The 24,181-nt window shown below is 41.2% G+C and overlaps 1 protein-coding gene across 3 annotated transcripts in view; it reads left to right on the plus strand.

Annotated features, from left to right (window-relative positions):
- The window catches only part of ctdp1 (CTD (carboxy-terminal domain, RNA polymerase II, polypeptide A) phosphatase, subunit 1), a 71,110-nt gene that overhangs the window by 42,111 nt on the left and 4,818 nt on the right, over positions 1–24,181 (plus strand). Inside the window, exon 13 of one of the 3 annotated variants that reach the window (XM_084563284.1) lies at positions 9,321–9,984. The exons of the other annotated variants lie outside the window; for them this stretch is intronic. Coding sequence (XP_084419410.1) covers positions 9,321–9,363 — 43 coding nt within the window. The 3' untranslated portion in view covers positions 9,364–9,984. Of the gene's footprint in view, positions 1–9,320; positions 9,985–24,181 lie in introns of those variants that run through there. 3 annotated transcript variants of the gene reach the window in all.

A 24,181-nucleotide genomic window follows, 5' to 3' on the forward strand; every position in this document is an offset into this window, starting at 1 on the left:
TCTGTTGACTTGAATGTATTTCCTCATTTGTAGTTAAACACGCTGCACAAACTTCCAGGAAGTTCTCCACACTAAACTGGGCAAATCAAACACTTTAATGGCTGATTGACTCACTGCAAATGGACTGGAAACACTTGCTGGCCTAGGAACACAGAGGCCACAAACAACCATTCACTAAATAGAACTATTGACAGTCTGTGACATCTCCCATAGGATTCCTAGAGAGCCTTTTTGAAGCTCAACGTGGTGGCTTGAGTCCTCTCCATCTCTCCACCTTGGCAGTGGAGCAGACTGCTGGGAACCTTCGCTGTTTTACAGGTTCCCAGGTGTCTGTGTCCGCTCCACCTCTTTAGACCCCACCTCTGTAGACTGCTCACTTAATGCAAACACCCTTCATTATGCATAACTTTAAGCCGAAACGTGATTTTAAATTCCCCTGTACCATTATAAGAAAAGGAGATAGTAGCTATATATTCCTTAACAGGTATTTTGCACTAGCCTGTAAATCCATTTATTTGTGCTTGGGCTTTTTAACATGAAAGTCTATGAAGATTCACTGGCTTTTGTGGACATTTGAGGAACTTTCAGCTTCTAAAGTCGCTTCTAGCAAACAACATATCATGCAACGCTCTCTAGAAAATCGGGTTCCATTGGTTCTTGAATATTCGAATATCTTATCTTTCTTTTTTTGTAGCACTCAGCTGAGTTTTCAGTTTGGAGTTGGAGAAGTGGCCCTTTTTGGCTTTTCTCAGACAATCCAGACCCAAACACACTTGGTAAAGGGATCATTAATCATTTAGATTATTCCATTCTGTTCACTTTGGTTCCATTGGTCTTTGGGTTTGTTGTTTCATTTGAAACTGTACCCAAGCAGCTAACAAAGGTTTCCACCTGAGTATTAGTCTGTGAAAGTTCTGGTGCCAATTGACACTACCAAGACGAACAAAATTGAACGTGTCTTCCGGTGAGAAAATTGTGTTTACAGATTCAGTTGCTTAAGTGATCCTTGTCAACCTTACAGCCCTCATTAGCCCCATTCAGACTGAATCTATTTAGGGGAGTTGTGGGGATTTTATTATCACCTGCCTTGGTCAGTGATTTTTATCCACGCGCATGAGTTATTTTTCCACACTCAGCCCGGTGATAATTACAGCTAAAAATACATATTTGTCAGTGAAAGTGCTGCGCTTCCTGTAATTTAAATCCTGTCCTTATATTTTATGGAAATGTCTGTGCTTTTTCCATTAAGGCCCTTTTCATTTTCCTGCTTTATATCAGCTCAGCGTGAAAATAGGATGGTGATTGAAGATAAAAGAAGTAGAAAGTGCTCCTGCCAATCAGATGTCAGAACATGTTATCACCAACATATAGGCTCATTTAGTAATCAGAACGGCATAGGAAGGAAATTACAGCCATCAGGAGAGAGCCCTCTGCGTGTGCTGTGGTATTGTCATTGACTGCTGTTCTATTTTTACCCTATATTTGTTTGCATTTTGTAAATTGGTGCCAGATGAAAGAAAACGATGCAGAATTAGCTATTAGCCCTTCCTCTTTGTAGAATAAGCATGTATTCACAAGCAGTTATCAGTATCATACATTCTTTTACTGAAAACCTAAGAATGTGGTGATTCTCACTGTTTTATTCTATGATTTCTAAGCAGGGACATTCTTTCTACTGTCTTAATAAAAGCTCCTAAATATGAAATATTAAAAACTATTTATGCAGTATGTGACACATGAAATAAGAGCACGCATTATTTATCAGTCTGTCTTTAAATTAACGGGCATATTGGATTTAGTGACAAATGGCCAGTGCAATTCATCAGTTCATGTACAGGAATACTCAACATTAGGCTGTTGAGACGTGGTATTCTATGGACAAATGTATGTAAGATTAAAGTATCAGTGGATAAATCTAATTTATAGTAAACAGCTCACTTTCAATTTAAATTTGCTATCTAGCGCTTATAAATTTAAGCTAGTTCGTGTTACAGCTAGAGTTGTTTCCTCCGGATTTTGACCAACTGTCTTTAAATAATTGTAAATCTCCATGGTCTAGAAAATCAAGAGCACGAACATCGGGTTTTTGAAAAGTGGAGGTAACCTCAATTTATAGCAGTTAACAAAACCAATAGCTTCACATGCTACTTGAGATTTCCGTTTTCTCCGTCAGGTTAAATTCAGTACAGAACAGGTGAAACCATGTCGTCAACATTGTATGGGACACGCTGTAACTATGACATGTCTGGGAAGTATCCTTTTGATTACGTGTTAAGCCTCCAGTAATAACAGTCTTCCATGTCTCATTGTTAACTCCATCCAATCCTTGTTCTATCTTGTGGACTTATTACAACACACCTTTTTCTGTCTTGACTTTTATGGCAATTAGAGCTGCTTGCTGTGCAGACACATGCTGTTATCACTACACCTCACTTTTAATTTCCTGTCTCTCTACACGCATTCACTCGGATGCCCCATATCTGCTTTTCCGTGTTCCGCGTGTCTCTGGAGGGTATTTATTTCTGAGTGAGAATGAAAGTGTGAAACTTGTCAGCTTGAGTGAGCATGTTATTATAACATCGCTAGAACGGAGGTGATGGATGAGGTAAATGAGTTGTGAAGTTTTCCATTCAGCTTGTTGTCACACGGCAAGGTGTGAAAATCAGAATGTGTTTTGTCTTGTGGGACCCCCTAGTTTGACGTCTTTATGACCGCGGTTAAGGCCGTTACATACTCTGTGAGATGCGAGAAGTTTGTTCTTGCAGCTTGTTCTCGACACATCGAAGAGAAAATTTTTCTAGTGTGGTGTCTGGTTGCTATTCTGCGATTGGTCAGAAATTGGAAGTGGGCGTGGTTAATGCAGTGACATCTAATTACTTAAAATAATTTAAAAAATAAACCTTTTTCTTATTCTCGCAGCCCTAGGAGCAAGACCAAATTTCTTGCTTCTCGCGGAGTATGTAACAAGCTTTAGCCATGGTGGCTGGATTGTGCCTTTGTGTGTATGTGTTCTATATATGACTCTGCTGTCTTTACACATCATTCTCTCAGTTGGAGAACTGAACCTCTGAGATGTGCAGCAATATCCAGTCCTTATACAGTATAATGTACACTGATAGTGATGCTGAAACTGCTTTCCTAAACTCAGAGTGTTCCCCCTCCCCAGGTCTCCTCATTTGGGCTGGTGTAAACACAGCAATCTCATTCTGGACAGACTGATAGGATTAGCTGGTATGCCTTCAGAGTGCGTCTTCTAGTTCAGAAGTTTCTGGCAGCAGCAGTGCGCCATGTAGTTCATGTACAGAACACTAGTACATGAACCACAGTGCAGCAAGAAATGCCAGTGCACACAATCGCTGTTGTCCCAATTTTTATTTAGTTATTTTTATTTCCTGATTTCCTGAAATCATTGCTCTTGCAAAATTATGACCAGTCAGAAAACTGTAGAGTCGATGTTGTGTCAGAACTTTGTCCCGATTACTCATTTGCCCATTAAACATGAACTGTATCCAGGTTAAATGCAGCATTGGAATATATTGTATTATGTATTATCAGAAGGAAATATAGATGTGCAAACACTCTTATTATGTTGAAACAGTGTGTATAAATTCTTTGCAATGAATGACTTCAGAGATGGACCAGAATGAACACTATCTTAATAATAATAGGATGAATTTTCATTTATTGCAACATACAGTTGGACTATGTTGCAGTTTACATTCAGTTTGTCCAGACTGATTTTTTGTAGAACATTAGGGTTACACACGGTGAAGTTGACATTTGACCTGAATATAAAGTATCTCCCCGTTTAATAATATCATGTGTGGAATCTTTGTGGAGTGTTGTTGAGTTCAAATACATGTTTTGTTAGGTCACAGTAACTGTTGACCAACCATTTCAATTGAATTCAATCTTCTGAGATGCTGTGTTCACAGAACGAATGTGTTCACAATCCCACAAAACATCCTTCCTCTGGCCACGGCTGTCACTGGCACAAGGAAGCATGAAAATTGTCTTTCAAATTCAACCCACTCATTCAGTGAAACAAGCGTCCTGTATCCACACGTCTTTCTTCTATTGTGTACATCCCAAAATTTTTACCATTGTGATTATGTGTTCAGTATAGCTCGCTAGCTCTCCTAGGTCTGTTTTACAAGTTATGAATTAGGTTGTGTTCTACTGTATGAATTGTGTTAAAACAGATATTTAAAGTTTGCAAGAGTGTTGGGGGAAAGGGGCTAAAATAAAGCGAAAAATAGATTTTAAAAAGATCATTTTCAAAAGTATGAAATGCAGCCAAATGTTCAGCAAACAGGACAACGTTCTTGCAAAAGTACCCACCAGTATGGGAGGGTAATTATCGAACAGCTGTGAAACAGGCAGAACATAAATTTGCAAAGATGCAGCCTCTACCTGCAGTCAGCTCGCTGTCGCCTTCTCATTGCTAAAGCAGATCATTAATTCACTTTCAGCCAACTGTTGTGAACAAGCTAACAACAAACAAAGCTTTATATATTGAAATGAGTTCAATTCTCGCAGACTCTGAGGCCGAGATGATCAGATTCCCCTCCTCCTCACCGACAACATTGGTCCAGCAGTCTCACATCAGCAATAGAGGGCTTATCTTCAAAGCAGGATATTTTCATTTTTTTCTTTTTTTCCATGTTTAATAATCTAATTTTGTAGAAAGGTCAAATTCCTGTTTAATAAATGGAGGTAAGAAAAAGACACCTGTAGGAAAGGTGGAAAATAGCAGAAAATATCAAGACTAGATAATAGGACACAGTGGTCCTCTCAGCCAAGTCTAACCAACTTTTCCTGAGGAGAATCCGGTGATTAAATGGTGCCCTTTCATAAATCAAAGTATAGACGTGCAAGCAGGGCAGCAGACCATGAAGTCATGTCTTTCTTTTGACTGCTCCCACTGAGTGATGTCAAAGAGCCTCTGCACTCTGTGAGCCGATTAAACATAAATGAAACGCAAAGTAGCAAAATCCCAGGACCCACCGAGAAGCTCATTTTTCCTCTTACGCTTTTACTTTTCCATCTCCCTGCCGTCCAGCTCATCTGCTCATCTTTTTCTTATTGTGATCTTGGCTGTGGTATAAACATTTTGAGTAGATTTTTCCAGTATCCAGTAAGGGATAAAAGCTGAGATTGCTCTGCTTTCCTTACTTCTAAAGATAAACCGGCCTCAATGACACTAACTATCCACCTCTTGTGAGGTTGAACGTTTTGGCTGGTGGTTCCTTTGAGACTGAGTAATACCCAAACGTTGAGAAGAGCCTGTAATTGTGGATTATTCTACGCTTAGACCATTAACAGCTCAGTGAGAGACCTCTAGGCTATTCAGCAAACCTTTCTGAAGGCTACTGATAATGAAGCAAGTCACCTCCTCTCTACTTCAACCAGGGCAGCTCTGAGCAACGTGGTACCTTTTGCAGTATTAATCTTAGTCTCTATCTTTTGTTTTCTCCTTTAGAGTATGAAATAACATTAATTTGGCCTGAACTAATGATTCAAATATTCTGTATTCAGGATATGTATACAGTATTCTGTTTGTAACGTGCATCAGAAGAGATGGGGAAGGCAGTGCCACAAGATTTCTAGTCGATAGAAGATAAATTCATAGTATATATTCAAGTATACTACAGATAATACAGATACTGTCATGATCATGTATATTTATAGTGCTTATGAAAAGTGAAAAGTGTTGTGATATTTAAATTATTGAATATTAGCTTCACAGAGTATTAGAGTTCTGGCCAGAGGTTCCAGTTCAACTATTTTACAGTGAAAAACTTGAATTTATATCTCAAATCCACAGCTACATCAAGGGAAGATGGTATTTCTAGAGTTTCTTGAAGACATTTTCACCACCCGTCCAAGTAGCTTCTTCTGTTCTAAATGACTGGTGGGGAGTTGGGGGGGGGGTTAAATAGGAACATCTGAAACTGATACTCCAGAAGCCATTATTGACCGCAGACTCCAGTCTCAAAGGTTGAGCGGGAGTGAAACTTTTTGGGGACAGATGTTAAGACTGTAAATTGGTGGCAAATTATATCGCAGTCCACCTCCACAGTTCAGAGAAGGGTTTTCCAATTTGACATAGATGGCTTCCTTTACTCCTCTTTCAGACCAGCTGATACTGTGGCTGAAAACTGGAGTCAAATGTCCTCCAGTTACTCCACTTTATAGATTGTACTATATCTTAAGAGAAACTCACACTAATAAGCATGAATAGAAAATATTTGATTTGAGTGGTTTATTATACAGCCATCAGACATTAAAACCCCTGACAGAAGAAGTGAAGAACATTGATTGTCTTGTGACAATTCAGTGTTCTGCTGGGAAACCTTTGGACCTGGCATTAATGTGGATGTTACTTAGACATGTAGCACCCACCTAGACCAGACCAGGCACCCCCACCCCATAGCAATGACACTCCTTGATGGCAGCAGCCATCCCCAGCAGGATTCAGCCTGACACAGGGAAACACACAAAAATGCTTTAGGAACAACTCAAAACAACATGAAGAACAGCACAAGGTGTTGACCTGGCCTCCAAATTCACTAGATCCCAAACTGATCAAGTATCTGTGGGATGATCCACAGAGGCCCGTCCCCTCTACACATAGGACCCAAAGGCCCCCACTAACAACATTCTGTTGCCAGTCACCACAGGACACCCTCAGAAGGCCCATGTCCATTCTCTGATGAGTCACAACTGTTTTGGAGGCAACTTTTTGGTGTAAATGTTAAACAATAGTCCAGCCCTATAAATGTATGTATGGAGCATCTACTGTTTACCAGATATGATGTGAGGGAGAAACTACTAAGTAATTCTGCAGATTGATTGATACTGTTCCTGTCCCACTCTACCAAATCATCATCCAATCATCTGCTTTATAACAGCTGAACCAGTAATCATCAAGGCAAAAAGATTCAGTTGCTTGCTGGCAGGAGCAGGTGCAGACGGTCTTTGAACGGTGATTGAAGGGTACTTACAATCTTTCTTCTCTTACTGTGTGTGTCAGGAATTCTCATGGGATCTGTTAAAGTGCTCTAGAGGTGTTGACCATGTTGTGACACTCTCGATTGACCAGTAAACGAGTTTGCAGTTCATGATGTGATAGCTTGTGGGAAAAAGGTCTTTTTAAATCTCATATTGGAGCAAAGCCACTCAACTATTTAAACTTCTCTCAGATTTTATGATTTTCTGTGATAATGTACTTGCAGATTTTATGTCCAAACGACCGTTGAAATTGCAGTCTTGGCTCCCTCCCCATTCATTTCGTTGGGGGCTTGGCCTTGTTAAACCACAATAGCTGCCCAGGGGCATTGCCAACAAGGACTTGTGAGGAAGAATTTAAACACTTATTTCACACAGCAGACAGCTGCCCTCCTTCCATATTTTTGAACTCCTTTCTTTATTCGTTGATGTGTTGTAATTGAATGGCCTTTGCTTGACACCCATCAGTATCAGTATTTCATTCTTATTCCAGTTTCTGCATCGTAAAAATAAAAAGCCAAGAAAATGGAGACCACAGCTCTGAAGGGCCAAGCAGTGTGCACCAACCACTCATGTCAATGTGTTTCCAAGTGCTTTCATCAGCTTGTGCTTCTACAAATAGAGGTGGAGGCCGCTTAAGTAACATGTTGTTTGCGAGTAAATGGCGCCCTGGGGAATGTTCCACATAATGGTGCATGTCCACCTTTTCTCTGTGATGATTTTGGTGCCACAGCAATTAACCTGAGGCACATTTTGGAAATGGGGCACTGTGGCAAAAGGGAATACAGCACAGCATGCATTCTGCCTCAGGGAACGGGAACGGGCTTCTAGCAGTATTAGTGTATGTAATATTTGTGCTGACCTAGCACTGTTTGTTGAGGTAAATTATTAAAGCATTTACATCATTTGTCCCACATAAAGGGTTACCTTATGCATTCACAAGAGGTTTCTGATGGCCTCAAGGGCACTGTGCTATATAGATAAACTAACCTATATGGAAGCAGGATCAATTGGTTAATTTGGTCTTTTCTACTGCCTTGCAGCTGAAAGTTTTGATTTAATTTTCACAAGCCTCTGCATAAGATGCATTGTTTCTGAAGTATTGTCAAGTCTATGCTTCCTATGTAAATCTTAAACCTGCTTTTACATTATACACATTAAACAGCTAAAGTGTATGTGAGGCTGGTGTATCGGTGGACTGTGCATGCAGGATGCTGCTTAATCCCTTGAGTCGAGTCTGGGTGAGCACACCACAGCAAACACTGCACCGGACCACGTTACACAAGAATCTCACTGATGTATGATAGCAATCTCAATTTGAACAAAAACCTAAATGGAATTAGTTTTAAATTGATTAGTTCTTCCGTCTGCTTTCTTCCGCTTCCCTCGATCCTGATCTTGTTAATCGATTAATTAATATTTTTTTAGAAGTACTAAAATTGTGTCTTAAATCATTTTAGGTCCTAATTGTCGCAGCTTTTTAAAGGGTTTTCTTCCCGTAACACCTGTGATAGAAGCAGTAAATCTCATTCTACACTGTATTAAAACAGTCGTAAAAGTCTAATTTAATGTGGTGAACACTGCAGGAACCCCGTGGTCTGGATACATTTTAGTGCTTCAGAAGCATTTTACAGACTCAAGGAAGACTGCAGCACCAAATCTAAACGCCTGTTTCTGTCATGTAAATTCCACTATTCAGATTTAATACTCCTACAGCTCTCTAGACTGTATAAGAGGAGTCCATATCTCATTGCAACTGGTGGCAGTCGGGATATATTACAGGCTGTGTAATGCAGCACCCTTAGATGAATAGGACCTGAGGTGTGAAAGTTAGTTTTTTACTGTTCTGTTTCTGACTAGAAAGGTTTGTCAACTCTCTCATGCTGGCACCAGTTCTGAATTTCTTTGGAAGGGTTCATTTCTAGAAGCGGCAAGTAGAGAGTGTTGTTCTTGGCACCCAAGATTCATTAGAGTAAAATTGCTTGTAACCGCATCAAGAAAATCGCTCTGATTGTTTCGTTCCTGTTTATTCTGTGTAAACAACTATCTCTCAGTGAAAGAAGAAGCGCTAGTTCCTGCAGGATGGCACCTAATGTTGGGGCCCCACTGTTTTGACTTGCAGTCAAATCAAAGCCTCCAGGGAAACGCGAAAATTGCCAGTCCCTCACTTCAGCGCTGCTTTCAGATGTACCCCGTTCCAAGACAAATTCATTCCGCAGACGTCACTTCGCACCACGCTTTGTTCTCTCTTTGATAAAGTGCACATTTTCCTCCAGGGGAAAATGTTTCACCTGTATATTCTCTGACAGCTCAGGAAATTCACTGCACGCCTCCACCGTGGTGAAGCTTTAGACCGGGGTTGATGGAACTATTCTGGCTGACTGCACCATTGTCTCGTCTGGTCACTGCACTGCTGGACCCACAAAATCCGACAGCGGGGTTTTAAACCGATGACTCCGTGCAGCATCAGAACTCTTTGAAAGAGTTTAGCTTCATTGCCAGAAGTCCAAAGTGATCCCAGTAAGCTGGATACAGCGTGGAAATGTCTGCCAGGCCAGCCAGACTGTGATGCTTTATGCAAATGAACCACAGGGAGAGCGAAGGCTAAAGATCTGGATTAGAGCTCTTTATGTTTCCCTCTGGAGAATTTGGGGATTTCTGGTTTGGGCCTTGTTGCAGCCCAAGATAATGTAGGGAACAGTGTGGATAGTTGGAGCGTGCACAAAGAGAGATTTTGCAAACATAGAGACACAGTTGCAGCATGCAATGTTTCATTGGGTAATTAGTCAACTGTGAGCTCCATGGGCCAAGTTTATAAAGCACATAATACTTCAGATTGGTAGCCATTAGCAACTAGCATCTTAGCTTGGTCAGCTTGAAGCAGTGTTCTAGCTGCATGGTCACAGCCAAAACGATCTCTTAAGTCTTATTCAATGATGAAGCAGCCTAGTCCAGATAGTGTTAACTCACATAGATGAACTCTTGAGTTGGGCACTCTGTATGTGCTAATCTGTGTTTTAAAAAAATAACAATTCTTTGATTAAATAATTCAAGAATAAATTGTATATTTGATCAAAGTAATAAATGATCCTATTGTCTGACTACAGCTTCTCTCTTGTAAGGCTTTGGTACATATTTTTTGCTTTATCTTTAGAATACCGAGTCTATTCTAAGTTGTATTAACAATTTCTGACATTTTACCTACTGAACAATTAATTGAGAACATAAAAAGAAGTTCAAAAGGTGCTAATTTTCTTTTATTTGTCACCAAAGCTTCTCCTGTGGCGACATTTATTCATTAACACATGATCAGTGGTGTAATTGGCCGCTGTAATAGTGACTTCCAAGCCTCTTTCAAACTATAATAACAAGCCATTTAAGTCGTGCCATCAGCTCAACGGGGCTGTTTGGTCTTCTGTGGTTCTGTTGCATTTCCATGGGATTATGCAAAATGGCACAAAGTGTTATGCAGAAGTCAAATCAGGACATCTGAAATGAACTCGTAGGCAAAATTTGTGGAATTGCGTTCGTTTGCAGCCGGTGGAAGTGAGTGGTGGTGTTTGAAAATGATGTAACGCATTTTTCCGGAGCTACTGGTTTTGTTGCCCTTAAGCTGAAAAATCGGCACTGGCAATGGAAACCTACATTGTATCGCTGTTTTGAAACCCACTCAGTATCATCTTGCCGACTGTCAGTAATGGCTTGTTTGTTTGCGGTGAACCCTGACCGCCCACCAGAACGCAAATTTCCCTAATTAAATAATAGTTGATTTCACACGGCACAAGTTCTCCAGTGTCAACTTTTTCCTCCGTAAACATTTTGTGCAGCTGCACCAAATTACCATACTTGACATTCATCACCTCATCAAATTGCAATGCAACTGCCCCCTCACAGCTTAGCCAACATGACTTTGGCTGATTCTATTGTGACCTGTGCATAAGTGGCACTTACACACAAGATTAAATGAGCTGTCCACTCTCGCAGAGCAAGATTTATCATTTGAGAATTTATTTATAAGGGGTTATATTTTGGACAAGGCCGACACACATACACACAAACACACAGTGATAGCTGGCAATGACTTAATGTTGTTTACAGCCTCTCTAACTTGGGAACACACCCCAGCCTTGCTTAGCTCTGGTTATGTAAGATGATATGCAGCATTTAGATTCCTTTTTCCCCACTGCACATCTGTAAGCAAACATTCCTAACTGCATCTGAGGGAGAGCGTATTTTTAATAATCCTATCTCGTCGCGTTGATTAATAGAATAATAAGCTTGATCTTAAAACAGCCCGTTGTGTTAGGACGAAATAAACCGATCTATAAATCCTCCCTCCTTGCTTTGTCTCCCTCCTTCCCAAACAGCAGAGCAGAAACAACAGATTCGGGCTGGCTGGTCTCATCAGCATTTGCCGCCTTTTGTTCAGTGTGTGCTTTGACCGAGATGAAAAGGGAAAGTAAAAATACAGCCCATCTCGGCGTACTGCGAATTGGACTCGCTGGTCTCGCTTCCTTCCTCTCCCTCTCTGTTTACTTGCTCTCTTCTCCCACCTCGGTACCTTTTTATTCTCCTTCTCCAGGCTATAGTTCTGTGTGGGGTTGGCTATCCACACTGGGGATTAACAGAAAGCCTTGCGTTTTGGACTGCACATCCTCGTCAAATTGTTCTACTGCTTTTAATCATTCAGTGTGAAATCCGAATTCCTCCACTGAGCAGTTATGTAATTACTGCTGGTCTTATTCTTGCTGTTTTGCACAGGTTATTTGTGGGCATGGTGCTTGTGGTCATGCTGAACTATAGCCATAATACTTAAATTCTCAGTACTACTGAAGATCTCGTCTTTTTTATATTGCGACTTTTGTATTTTGTGTACTTCTTCAGTTCTAGGAGCCATCTACCATGCAAACTAGACGATACTCTGCTGATATGTATCTTTTACTGGCTCTCTGTGCATGAATAATCATTAGTAAACCGGTCAGCCCACAGATGGCACCAAATGTCTTAACTCACCATTTCCTCCAATTTTAGCTCTTAGGCTAAATACAAGCTGCCCTATTATCTTGGTGGAGGTCTGCAGATGCTCCTCAAACACACAGTGGCGCACGAAAGACAGTTTGGACATAAATCTTAGATGTTCCAATTCATTTTTGTTTTTGAAAAGTGTGCAAATTGCAGGCGTAAGCCCAGTTGATGCTTTTAATTCTTGCTGGGAAAAAAAAAACAAACCTTGTAAACAAATTTAAACGTAAAGAAACTGCTAATAGACTCTGACAAGATGATGTTCATTACATTTGATTCACTCCTGAGCATGATGAGGGTGTAAACGAGAAGACGAGGCTGTTTTCTTTATGCGTGTGTGTGTTGCAAGTTTGGCTCCGCGAGCGCTCCAATTAGAACGTCTGTACCCGAGGGCCGTGTTGTGGGTAATTGTTTTCAAGGATCGCCTGATACCTTGAAGACTGCTGTAATGGCACTGTATCGCTCCATTATGTGGTGCAAATTATTAAATTTGCATTTGCCGAAGCTGCTTTCGGCAGCCGATAGACAGACGGAGCTTTGTTGTTGTACCAAAGCTTATTTTTCTCCTCTGTAGAGGCAGAGCTTTCATATCTGTCCTTCACTGCGAGGCACGTTGATGCTCGCTGCAGATTAATTAAGCGTCTCCAGTTACAGCTGGAGCTCTTAACAGGTGTCAGACATTCAGGGTGAGAGTTACACAAACAGCCTAATTGAATTAAGCCTGTCACTTAAAACTGTTTTGCCTCTGCACCTGATTTCATACCTAAGCTTCAGCTGGCTGCATTGATTCTGTCCCTTTTTTGTTTGACATGCTGTTTCTGTTGGGCCGGCTTGCGTAATTATGTGATCTGTCGAGTCCGGCTCGGCAGCTGTACGCAGCACAGTTGTTTTGAGCGGACAAAGCCTTATTTCCTCCAGACATACTGGCCTGAGATTGTGTTCAGACAAGCCACTGCTGAAAAGGTGAGTGAGAATTTCTTGGGGTTGTTATAAGGTCAGCTGCCAGATTAGTTGAAGTGGTGGGGTGTGTGCTCAGTGTTTCCTCCAGCCAGTGTTGTACTGGAATGTTGGCTGTTGAAAGTCAGAGACCTGCATCTCTTTGCTGCTGCAGCTTGTACCCGTATGTACCGGAAACTATATTTAGGCCTACATTAAAGCTAGGGATGCTCTATGTATCGGTGACAGATAAGCAAGAAACTATTATTATTCCGATAATGAAATTTCAACTGATAATTATTTCCAGTAATGTAACACAGGTCAGCAGAAAAGCAATGCCACTGACAGCCCATTCGTGGGTGGTGATTTGTAGCTTCGTCAGCTTTTCTGTCCTTGCCTCTCTGTGCCAACTTTTGCACAAGGACAGGGCGGACCGAGTGTGACTTGCACGCTGTGTTTACACGTTTAAACTGACAAAACACACTTTCGGGCAAGTGTATTGTTTGCAGGGCTTGATTAGCCCGGTCTCTCTAGATTCTGCCGACGCAACAAGCTCTGTATTTCATGTTTACGATTGTATGCTTCGGTGCCTGCACCAGCTCAATGACGTAAAACCGGACCATGATTCAAACTGCAAGACGGACAACCAAAGCTGGTTAAAGGAAAGATATTCAGCGGATCCTCCAAGAGACTGATCATTGATCAGTTTGGGAATTAATCAGCCGTCTTCACCCCTCACTTTGAATATAAGAGAACAACCGCTCTGTCAGCCCAGTGCTGAAATCATTTGATGCAACAAGTGAGGGATTAAAAATGGGACAAATTCATATACAGTGGACATTAAAAAAATCTACACTATCACTTTTAAAATAGCAGACGGATCAGAAGCTTTGCACCCTGAACCCTTGTCCCAAACAAGCCTCTACTAAAACCTCTCTACAACTTCTCTGCTTCACTTTATTAGCATTAGCCTTGGCGCGTGTTCGTTTACCCTGACCCAGTAACATAATACTGCATATAGCCCAACTCTTACATCTTTGCATAGACTTCTTATATCCCCTGTAATGTCTGTCTGGACTTGGAATATTGAATACTGGAGAGTGCCACTTCTCTAACACCTGTGGGTCCATCAGAATATGTGACATACGCAATGTATTCACAGAATCTTAATAGCTGCAAACAGATACTAATTATATGCAATGGCTGAGCTTAACGAGCTAAATTCTAGGAGACCTAGGGCCCGTCCACACGTACGAAAACGATCTTTTTCCTCTCCGTTTTCGATCATCGTTTCAAGAAATATCCGCGTCCACAAGGATCCGTTTCAGCACGACCGAAAACGCTACTTCCTATTCCAGGCCTATAGGTGGCGCTGTTTCGGTTTCAGAAATTCACCAAAAAGGGAGAGGAAGATGCGGAGCATGCGCATAAAGCTTGAGCGCTGTTTACAAATCGCCTTTTTTGCTCAGCGTGGTGGCACAGGAGCATGATATGTTGCCCTAGTAACCCTAATAGGCTCAATATCGTCTCCAGCATGAAAACTAGCATGTAGTCCGCCATCGTTGTTGATGTTGTTGCGAGACGTCTCGCGTGAGGTGGAAGGCTGCTCGGGAGTGTGGCGATGACGTCATCGTTTTCCCCGTTTTAGCTGTCCACAAGAAAACGCAGGAGCTGCGTTTGCGAATTTCTCCACCCTGGGACCCGTTTTCAGAAAAGTGCGTTTTAGGGCAATGCGTTTACAGGATACGTGTGGACGAAAGGCCAAAACGATGAAAAACTTATGCGTTTCGGCGTTTTTGCGTTTCTGTGTGGACGGGCCCCTAGAGACTGAGCCTGACCAGCCCCTGTCAGCTGAAGGTACCAGTGGAGCAGTGTGTCTCATCATATCAGCAGCACAGGGGGAGGACAGAGCAGAGGGGGGTTGTTTATTAAGTCAAGCCTTTGGGCAGCTACTAATTAATCCAACAGTATGTGAAGTTATTCTAATGATCTTCGTCTCCCTGACAGGCATGCCAATAAGGAGACAAGGTCTGGTCATTAATTAGTGTATTAAAAAAAATAAAAATAAATAAAAATACATCCACAAAAACAAAGACTATTATGGTGTTTCTAGATTTGAAAATTCAATCTGATATTGCATTCAAAACAGTTTAACAGGTCCGTATAATTGCTCAAGTATAAATTGTTGAACACTAGTGCTTATTAAATGCTTTAATAGCGCAGGCTTTTAGTTAACAGTGGAGTCTCATTTTTAAAGGCTCCGACCACTTTCAGGCATGCTGATAATTAGAGCTTAACTGAAAAAGAACAAACCTGATCACGGAAGCGGTGGGAATTCTTTGAACTAGCGTCAGTATGTTTAGACTATGTTTTCGTCTGATTCTTGTTTGGTGGAAGAACTCGGTGAAGACTCCCTAGAGCAGATGCTAGCCGCTAGCATGGCAGCGCTGCTTTCCAGTGCATTTGTAAGCAGATTCTTTATGCTCATAGACCTTTTAAACTAAGAAACAGATTTACATCAACAATACTCTCTAAATGGGTGCAGAAAAAAAATCCAGGTACCTTTCCAATCACAATCTACACAAGCAGTTGAAGTCAATGACAGATTTTAGCTTTTGTCATTGGGTCTTCAATACAAAAAAAAATTAACTTATGTGATGAATAGTGTCATTAGGTGAAAGTTAAGGTTTAAAAATGGTTCCTTATTTATAGATATCATGTAAAAATATGAGCAAATCTTCCATTTTAGTCTGTCATGTCTATCTGCTCCTCAGAAGTTGTTTCCTGCTCAGTTTTCTTGACAGTTACCAAAGATATTTCTTTCACAATTATTAGTGACAGTCCACCGTACATTGCTTCATTGCATAGTTAGACCATCAGTCAGGAAACTGTCTGACCTTCCGTTTGTTTGTTAGCTGTTCAGCTACCTTTCACTGTGGATATTTCTGCCTTAGTGCAGTACAAATTTTCAAACCACTGTCATCTTAACTGACTCTATCAGTGGTGTGTGACACCAAAACCAACACACTTAAAGACATAATAATAGAGGATAGAAAATACCGTGCATGTGTTCTGGGGGACAGCTTTAAGGCTTTGTCTCGCCTCATCGAGTGGATCTGTCAATCAAAGACCCACAAGGGACTTTTTGTCAAGTGACACCCACCTTTCCTGTTAGTCTGACAGGAAAGCCTAACACCTGAATCCCAACGGTGCTTTGAAAGATGCGACATGCAGCAAAGGAGGATTACGACTCTAGCGCAGATTTAAAAGATAGTGACAGCAGTCCGCCTTACTCGGCTGCCCCGTGTGAGAACCCTGAATCTAGCAAAATGGGTCTTCTCAGCGGAAGAGCAGGGAGAAACGGCACAATGATCTCCCGCGCTCCCTGTCCCTTATAATCACAGTTCAGCAGTGCGAGAGGAGGTGGCAGACCATGGGGAATAGGAACGCTTACTCAGGCTTTTCACATATATAAAAAGAGAAGATCTACATAAGAAGGAAAACTAAAACGGCAAGTAATCTGACCCACTTATTCCCCTCCAGGCTGACGATGCAGGCAGTTTTCCTATTTATGCTCTTGTTTCGGATTGATCTCACTATGAAGCAAAGAGATGCAATCTCAGGGGAAAGCTGGCCCGTTAATAGCCATTGTTTATCATAAGACTCAACACGCATGCATAAGCTATTTCTCCTCACGCCGAAACGCGTACACAGGGTGTTTCTGTGTGAGGAAAAGTAGCATTTGCTGTGTTTCCGAGGACCTTACATGGACTCCATAACTTTAGTCTTCTACTTTATTTACCCTTTTTTTTATGTAATATTTGTCCCTGTATGCAGTTTCCTTCAATCAGCCTCGCATAGTTTCACTTTAGGTTATGACTGACACTTGAAAAGTTTATATCTTCAGAGAACTGCTTACAAAAACTGATTATTTTATGGGTATTTGGAAAGGGCAATAACTTTTTAAGTTAAGGAAAGTAATTTATAATCTTCCTAACGTTCTTAATGATCTTATGTTTTGTCTAACTGGCTGGTGAGGACTACTTGGTGTAGATAAACCATGACAAGGAAGCCTTAAAGTCTTGGCAGACATCTTCAGTGCTAAAGCTAGAGGACCCAAAATGGAGTAAGCCATGGCAGCTTAGTAGCACTGTTGCTCTATTCACTTTAAACTAAGTGTTTTTAATTCTTCTGGCAGAGATGAATGATTTAAACCTGTCTTTTGGTGTCCCATTTGTAACTGCTTTAAGGTAAATATACTTATGGTTAGCGAGCTCATTGGCTCAGAGAACTCCCCAAAGAAATAAGTTACCATTTAGTTTGTCATCCACTGCTGTGTACCAGTAAGCCCTTTGTGCCTTGTTACTACGGTATCCCTTTAAGCTTCTTGGCCAAATATTTCACAAATAAAGCTGTAGTATTTTATGAATAAGCAGGCCTTTTTCATGCATATCTGTTTAAAATGCTAAATTGTCAGGTTATGCACTATGTCTGTGAACGGTCTCAGGAATCCAAAAAACCTGTGGCATCGTGTTCGGTTACCTTTGTTTCAGCCGTTTTTTGGTCAGGTAATGCAGCATAGCACTGCTGCAAAACTCGATTCAGTTCAGTTGTTGCCTGATCACTCACTGCATTTGTTTTACTGGAGCCCCGCCAACACAGTGGTTTCATTTAAACAAAGTAGGAGGCTATGTTTTTTTTTGATGCAGGGATAATGCTCTGGTAATAGCCTCAGTGTAAATGTTTGTTGCTGTAGACCTTGTGCAAAAGAAAAGAAAGAGGAAAGTCTTAAAAGGAGCTGAAATATTTAATTCCTCTAACCTTTTGCTTTTGCCAAAAGCTTATTACATCTTGTCTTGATTTTGAACTTGCTCCTTAAGTGTGGACCAGTCATAGTAACCTGATTTAATAAAAAAAATGCTTGCAATTCCCCACTGTAATCTCAGCTGATTGAAGATCCTGATCGTCTCTGGTTTAGAGCGCAATACTGAGAATTAGACAATTACTGTTTGTCAGTCGACAGCTGCCAAAAATGGAGGTGTTAAAAAAGAGAGAAAGAGAGAGTGTGTCTCATTAGGAGCCACCTCTTCACACTGGGGCAATTAGCCTGCTAGGAAGGAAATGCTTTGAGCTCAGAAACTGCTCCGTGTTCTCCACCTACTGCATAGACTGATGGAGAGGACATGGATGACGGAAAGGTGGGAGTATCAAAAGTAGTTACGATTTGAGTGCTGTAATTAAATTTTATTTTAAAGTCTCTGTGTTAACGTTCAGAAACCATTTCCACCCTCCATATTTTCCTTCAGAACGCTGTCTATGTAATGAGGGACAGAATTTTTTTATTATAATTAGCCTCATTAATGTAGCCTTGCTAGGGATCTGTGATTTTAGCTCCTACACCACAGCCTTCCTTACAGCGGTTCCTAGAGGAGAAGTTTAAAATTCTGTTTCATGTCCAATCAAACATCCATCAGAGGTTTATTCCTCAGCAGGTATCCTGCTTCAGATGGAGTGGTATAAAGGCATAATTCAGCATTATAATTACATCAAACCCTCTGTATGAACTCAAAAGAGACATTATTTACAGCAGCACCGTGTAAGGCTCCTTGCCCTTGTCACCTTGAAATGCACTAGAGAGTGAGAAATAAAATAATTAAAGATAAAAGATAAACCGTAGTTTAATCAATTATGCTATCTGATCGAGTCGATGTTAATTAGTGTGAGTTCTCGGAAACATTTACAACGTACCTTGACATTTTGGGTGATAAACTTATATGTTTTCTTCCCTGAATATTCACTAAGTTGATCCATACTACTCTCACATCTGAAGCGGGAGCAAATTCAGTTTTTATGCCGGCAACAGTAGTGGCCATCTTTCAAAGGATGATGCAGTCAGTCGGTCAGCGAGTAAAGTAAAGCACAATGGAGCAGCCACAATGTGCTGTTAGATGAAGCGCTGCAGGTGAGCAGCTGCACCCCAACCTTTCAGCAAGGAACTTCTTTTACTGTGACCTGCTGTTCATTCCCTCATGCCATGGGCAGCAAAGAAATTACAAAATAACTCACAGAATAATCGATATAGGGCACTTACGGCTTGACTTCTTTATGAAAACAACAAGAGGTTTTTTTGTTGCTCTCAGTATTCTATAACCTGTAGTATTAGGCCAAATTTACTGTTGCCAACTAGCCTGGCTTAGTCAGACTCAGTTATCATAATGTAGGTCTGGCAAGTGGCCATTTGTATTTCATTATGGGGCGGTTTCAACCAATACAGGAGGGGAAAAAAAACATTAAGATAATCCTACAACCAATCAGAGCCATTTTTGTTGTAAACAAATGTATCTCCATGACATGTACGACCACATGGCTGTTACTCTGTGGCTCACCCATTGGTTTTATTCTGGCCTGTCAGATGTTTGCCAGAGCATAGGCAGTTCCCAATAGACCGACTCCAAACCGGCTGGATGGGCTTCCAGCCTAGTATCCACCAGTAACTACACCAGCCTATCTACAGCCAGGTTATTTTGGTTTACAGACTAATATTTATCAGCAAGCCCAGATTATAATCTAGAGTTGGTAGTTTAGCCCAGACACAGTTACCACGTGTCTGGGCTCTTCACACTTCTCCTTTTTAATTTAACGTTGCACTTTTCCAAGCGGCTGCGCTGAACATACTCCCCTAAGAAAGTATTTATGCAGGAATCAAAAGGGAAGGGTGGTGTTTTCACTGATATGTCACTGATTGTTCTGTTGCGACTTTCTCTCCGCCAGGGTTAAAGGTTCCCTATACCCAGAACACATATGCGACAATCTCGAAGGCTGTATGAGAATTGAATACAGACGTTCAATGTATCACTCATCCATTTTGAATGTCATCCCTCTGCCTAGCTCTCGTGTGTCACCTGTCATGTTACTTGGGTAGGCTTTAATATTCGGGACATATGAAAGAAAGAGCAGGGGCAACAGGGGTGTTTGATTAGGACGGGTAGTTCATACAGACGGAAACCCAAAGCAAAGACTCATTGCAAATATTTTATGAGCAGGGACATTCTGAGCTTATAAATGAATTAAGCAGTGTTAGAACTAGTCCAAAGAGTTTGTCTTTTAAGATTTTTTTTTTTTGTCCTTTCCGAAGCAAAGTTGTACATTTTATGCTTGCTTGATGGCGCAGTGACTTGTCCTTTATGGGATAGTGTCTCAAACCAGTGCCCCCGACTGTTGTTCTGTAAAAGATAGGGTGGCAGTGTCCAAATCGTCCACAAGCTCCACGAGTGAAAAGATCAAGAGCCTCTGCTGCTCAGCTGGCAGCCAGAGAAAAGAAGTAACTCATATGAAAGACGCCTGGGGTCTCTAATGTGATTCTGCTGCCTGTGGCTGAGCCAGAGATGGGGGTGGTTTGATGCAGACATTGGTGACAGGGGAGATATAAATGACACTGACAGTGAATCACACAGTTGACACGCTGCATCACACCATCGTTACTGTCAGCAAGGTTTTTATATTTTCGTGTACGTGCATTGTGTAGTAAAAAATAAAGTGTAATTTATATTATTATTTATCTTCAAGTTGCATGAGAGAGACTTTCCCATTATTATTTTATGAGCCACATGTTGCAGCCGACATTAAATAGAAGTTGATTTCCATGAGGCATTTTAAAGAATGTAATTCCCCTGTATGACAAAACCTAATATTGGATAGATAAATGTTTTCCTCAAAACCAGCAGCATGTCTATTAAAGCTGAACAAATTTGATTGTTTGGTTTGTCATGGTTTTAGTTAAACAGACAAAGAAAACAGAACTAAAAGGAGATGAAAATTGGACTCACTAACTTTTCCTTTAATACTTTTAAAATCAACGCTGCTCAAAAATTGGGGTGGGCAGAAATTTTGAAAAAAAAAAAAACATGGCGGGATTTGAGAATGCAGCTCTCAACATTAAACACAGCCACCGTTTGCATGCTTTCATTGTAAATCTAACAACACAACCTAACCCTCCTGTCTGGGAGAAGTACGAAAAATGCAACTAATGGACTTGCAGAATTCTCTCCATCTCATCATCAACATCCATCTTCCTTTCTGTGAGTTGCTTTGTAGCACATGCCACTACTGGAATAGCAACTTTTCTATCATTAAATCGGGCTGCCAGTAGGGAGGCGCTCTCTTTAATAAAAAAAAAAAAAACCCAAAAAAACCTGTGATTGGACAAAATGTCTGGTCCGGGGCTAAATTCTCTAAATCCTGAATCCAGAGTTCAACCAGAGAATGTACAGGACTCATGTTTCCTTTCACACCACTTGCATTACAGTGTGCTGACAGGCTATTATGGAAATTGAAAAGCAGATTCCTACCCCAGTTTCATACGGTTAATAGCCTAACAGTTTTAGTTTTAATTAACTCTGCTCTGAATGTACAGAGTTGGTTGCTTTAATAATTCTTTCTCTATATATTTCCCAAGAGATCACTTCTGATTGAACTTCTGAAAATGGATGTATTTCAGAATGGTGTTGTGTGCCAAATTCTTCCTTTATCTTCACACAGAGGGAATTTTATACTTAAAAGATGCCAGATGAACAGTTTATTTGTCTAACTCTGACTGACAAATCCTCACACGACCTTAAACTGACATTACCAATTCACTTTTACGCAGAACAAGGATTCTGGATTTTCCCCAACTTGTTTAAAGGAGCTCTAAATAAATGTGAAACAGGCCATCCTAACTAAACAAATCCATCAGAGAGATAGCAGAAACATTAGGAGTGCACAAATCAACTGCTTGGTACATAAAAGATTTTTAAAAAAAAAGAAGAACGAGCTAGTGAGATTAGCATCATGAAAAGGATGGATGTCCTGGATATCCAGCAGTGGTGGATGACCGCAGTGTCGTTTCAGTGGAAAAGACCAAAGCCCTTCACAACATTCAGAGAAATGAAGAGCACTCTTTAGGAGGTAGGGATTATCCAAGTCTGCCATAAAGATAACACTCCTCAAGAGCAGACACAGAGGATTAACTAAGAGGTGCAAACCATTTATAAACAGCAAGAATGGGAAGACTAGATGGAAAAAAAAAAAAAGTCAAAAAGCTTCCAAAAGGCCTGAGGAATCCTGAAATGGCATTTGTTGGGAAGATGAATATATGATCCTCATGTTCCAGAATACAAATAATGAATGTAGAAGTATAGGGATATACTGTGTTACATCGGTGTCCATGAATATGTGGACCTAAGTGTATAATGTACATCTCAAGTCAGACAAAGCCACAACTGCCCAGCTCTTTCTCCTGAACTGATAAAGCCGCTAGTACATGTGAAGCATGATGAAGCAAATTTGTTATCCCTTTGTTTTCTGCCACTAGACGCGAAAAGACAAATGCACAGTGGTGGCTCCGTTCTGCCGATCGTCAGCTGCCTCCAACCATTACATTTCTCCGCTGCGAGCGCCCCGCCTGAGATCTTTGTCAACATGTATTTTTCGCAAGTGGGGTTTAAAAGCATGTGGCCTCGGAAAAACAATTTAGTCGCCGCGAGAGTGCTTGCATCTCGCCGCCTTTCTCATTTCCTTTCAACGCCCGTGAGAGTTGTGTTGCGATGGAAGCATGGCTGAGCAAAACTGACGCGTCCCTTACAAACCCCGTAAGATAATGTCTGCATCAACGGCGTCGTTAAACTGCGCTGCTTATCAGCCCTCTGCATATGGAGCGGGAGAAGGCACGAGGGACGCGAGCATCTATATGTACGCGTCTGTTTTTGCCGCATCTGTTAATTGTGTGGGATTACGGAGAAAGGGGGACGATATACGAGATAAGAGTAGCTTAGAAAACCATCGAAACCTTTAATTTGTAATTTCATTTCCATTTTAAGATCAGAAATTAAGATGTTTACATTCATACTTGTCACAGCTTTTGTGGTAAATTCAAGCAGACTTGGTCAGAGCGCCCCAAGTTTAGTTCATTATTTAGTTCATTACCTCCTTCCCCTGCCTGCTCTGTTGCCTCCCTTTCCACACTTTATTTGCTCCATTTGCCTTTCTGCCCCCGCCCTTCCTTCCTCCAGTGAGGCGAGCTGTCAGGAGCATTTGAAGTCATTTATAGTGCCGCCTTCCTCACCAGTCCTCGATCGGGATGCCGTGAGTAGACCTTGCAGGCTTTGACTTAAATAAGAGCTCTTTATCAGCGAGGATAGTTCCGATCCCCTTTCTGTGTAGTCTCTCCTGCCATAGCCCCTTCAAGTGCTCCCCTGGTTCGTGCTGTCTGCTTTGAGGCACGCGTTCTAATAAAAATATATCTCATTTAGGACCAGCCATATTCTTCCTGACTTATGTTAGTCATTTTATATCACTTACGTCTCTCTAATGATGTGTTGAGGCTGGTTTAGCTGCAGGCTGTTTGTTCACCGGCCGACACTCTGTAGTGTGTCCTCCTGACGCCGTTAATGCAATCCCATGGTTCATATACATAATAACATCTCAAGAGTAATGTCCTCTACACCCGTGTCTGTTATTACCTCTCGCACCCTCATAACTGACTTTTATGGCGTTTTGTGAGGAATGCATGTGACTTGCTCGCACAAGTTACAGTTTCAAAAACCATGTGGAGAGAACTTAAAATGTGCACAAAAAAAAAAAAATAATCTTTTGACTTTCTGTTTTCACTTAAATTATGGTCCTCACAGTTGCCTAAATAATAACTCAACCTGCCGATTACCACCTGACAGGATAGCTGCGTCTTGCTTGATTTAAAGTGTTCTCCAGCGGCGCAGGCCTCAATTTATTTAACTGTGAACGTTTTGCCACTACTGGATGCCGGCATTTCTGCATAATCACATAACCTCTCATGCTGAGAGAATACTATAACACTTTAAAGTATATTGTTAGCAACTTTCTCCTAAAGTTTTGATGTTTTTCACAGCTACATCTTCAAATTCGCCGGCCAGTGAGAAATCCAGTAATGAGGACATTTCAATAAAATAAGTGCATCAAAAGATCCCATTATCCATGCCTTCTGCTAGCCTGCTTCTAGAAGTCCTTCATTTGGTGTGTGAGCTGGCGAACGCTTTCACTTACGTCTCTCCCAAGCTGGCGTGTACGCGCTGCCCTGACACTTCTACACTTTTCCGGTGGAAAAGTCGAGAGATGTGTCAGGTACTTAAAGTAATGGGACTGCACTCCTTTCAAGCGGAAGTGTGGACTTTGCAGAGAACGCTGGAGGCCACAATTG

This window comes from Chelon labrosus (assembly GCF_963514085.1).
Source record: "Chelon labrosus genome assembly, chromosome: 16".
In the NCBI taxonomy this organism is placed as follows: Eukaryota; Metazoa; Chordata; class Actinopteri; order Mugiliformes; family Mugilidae; genus Chelon; species Chelon labrosus.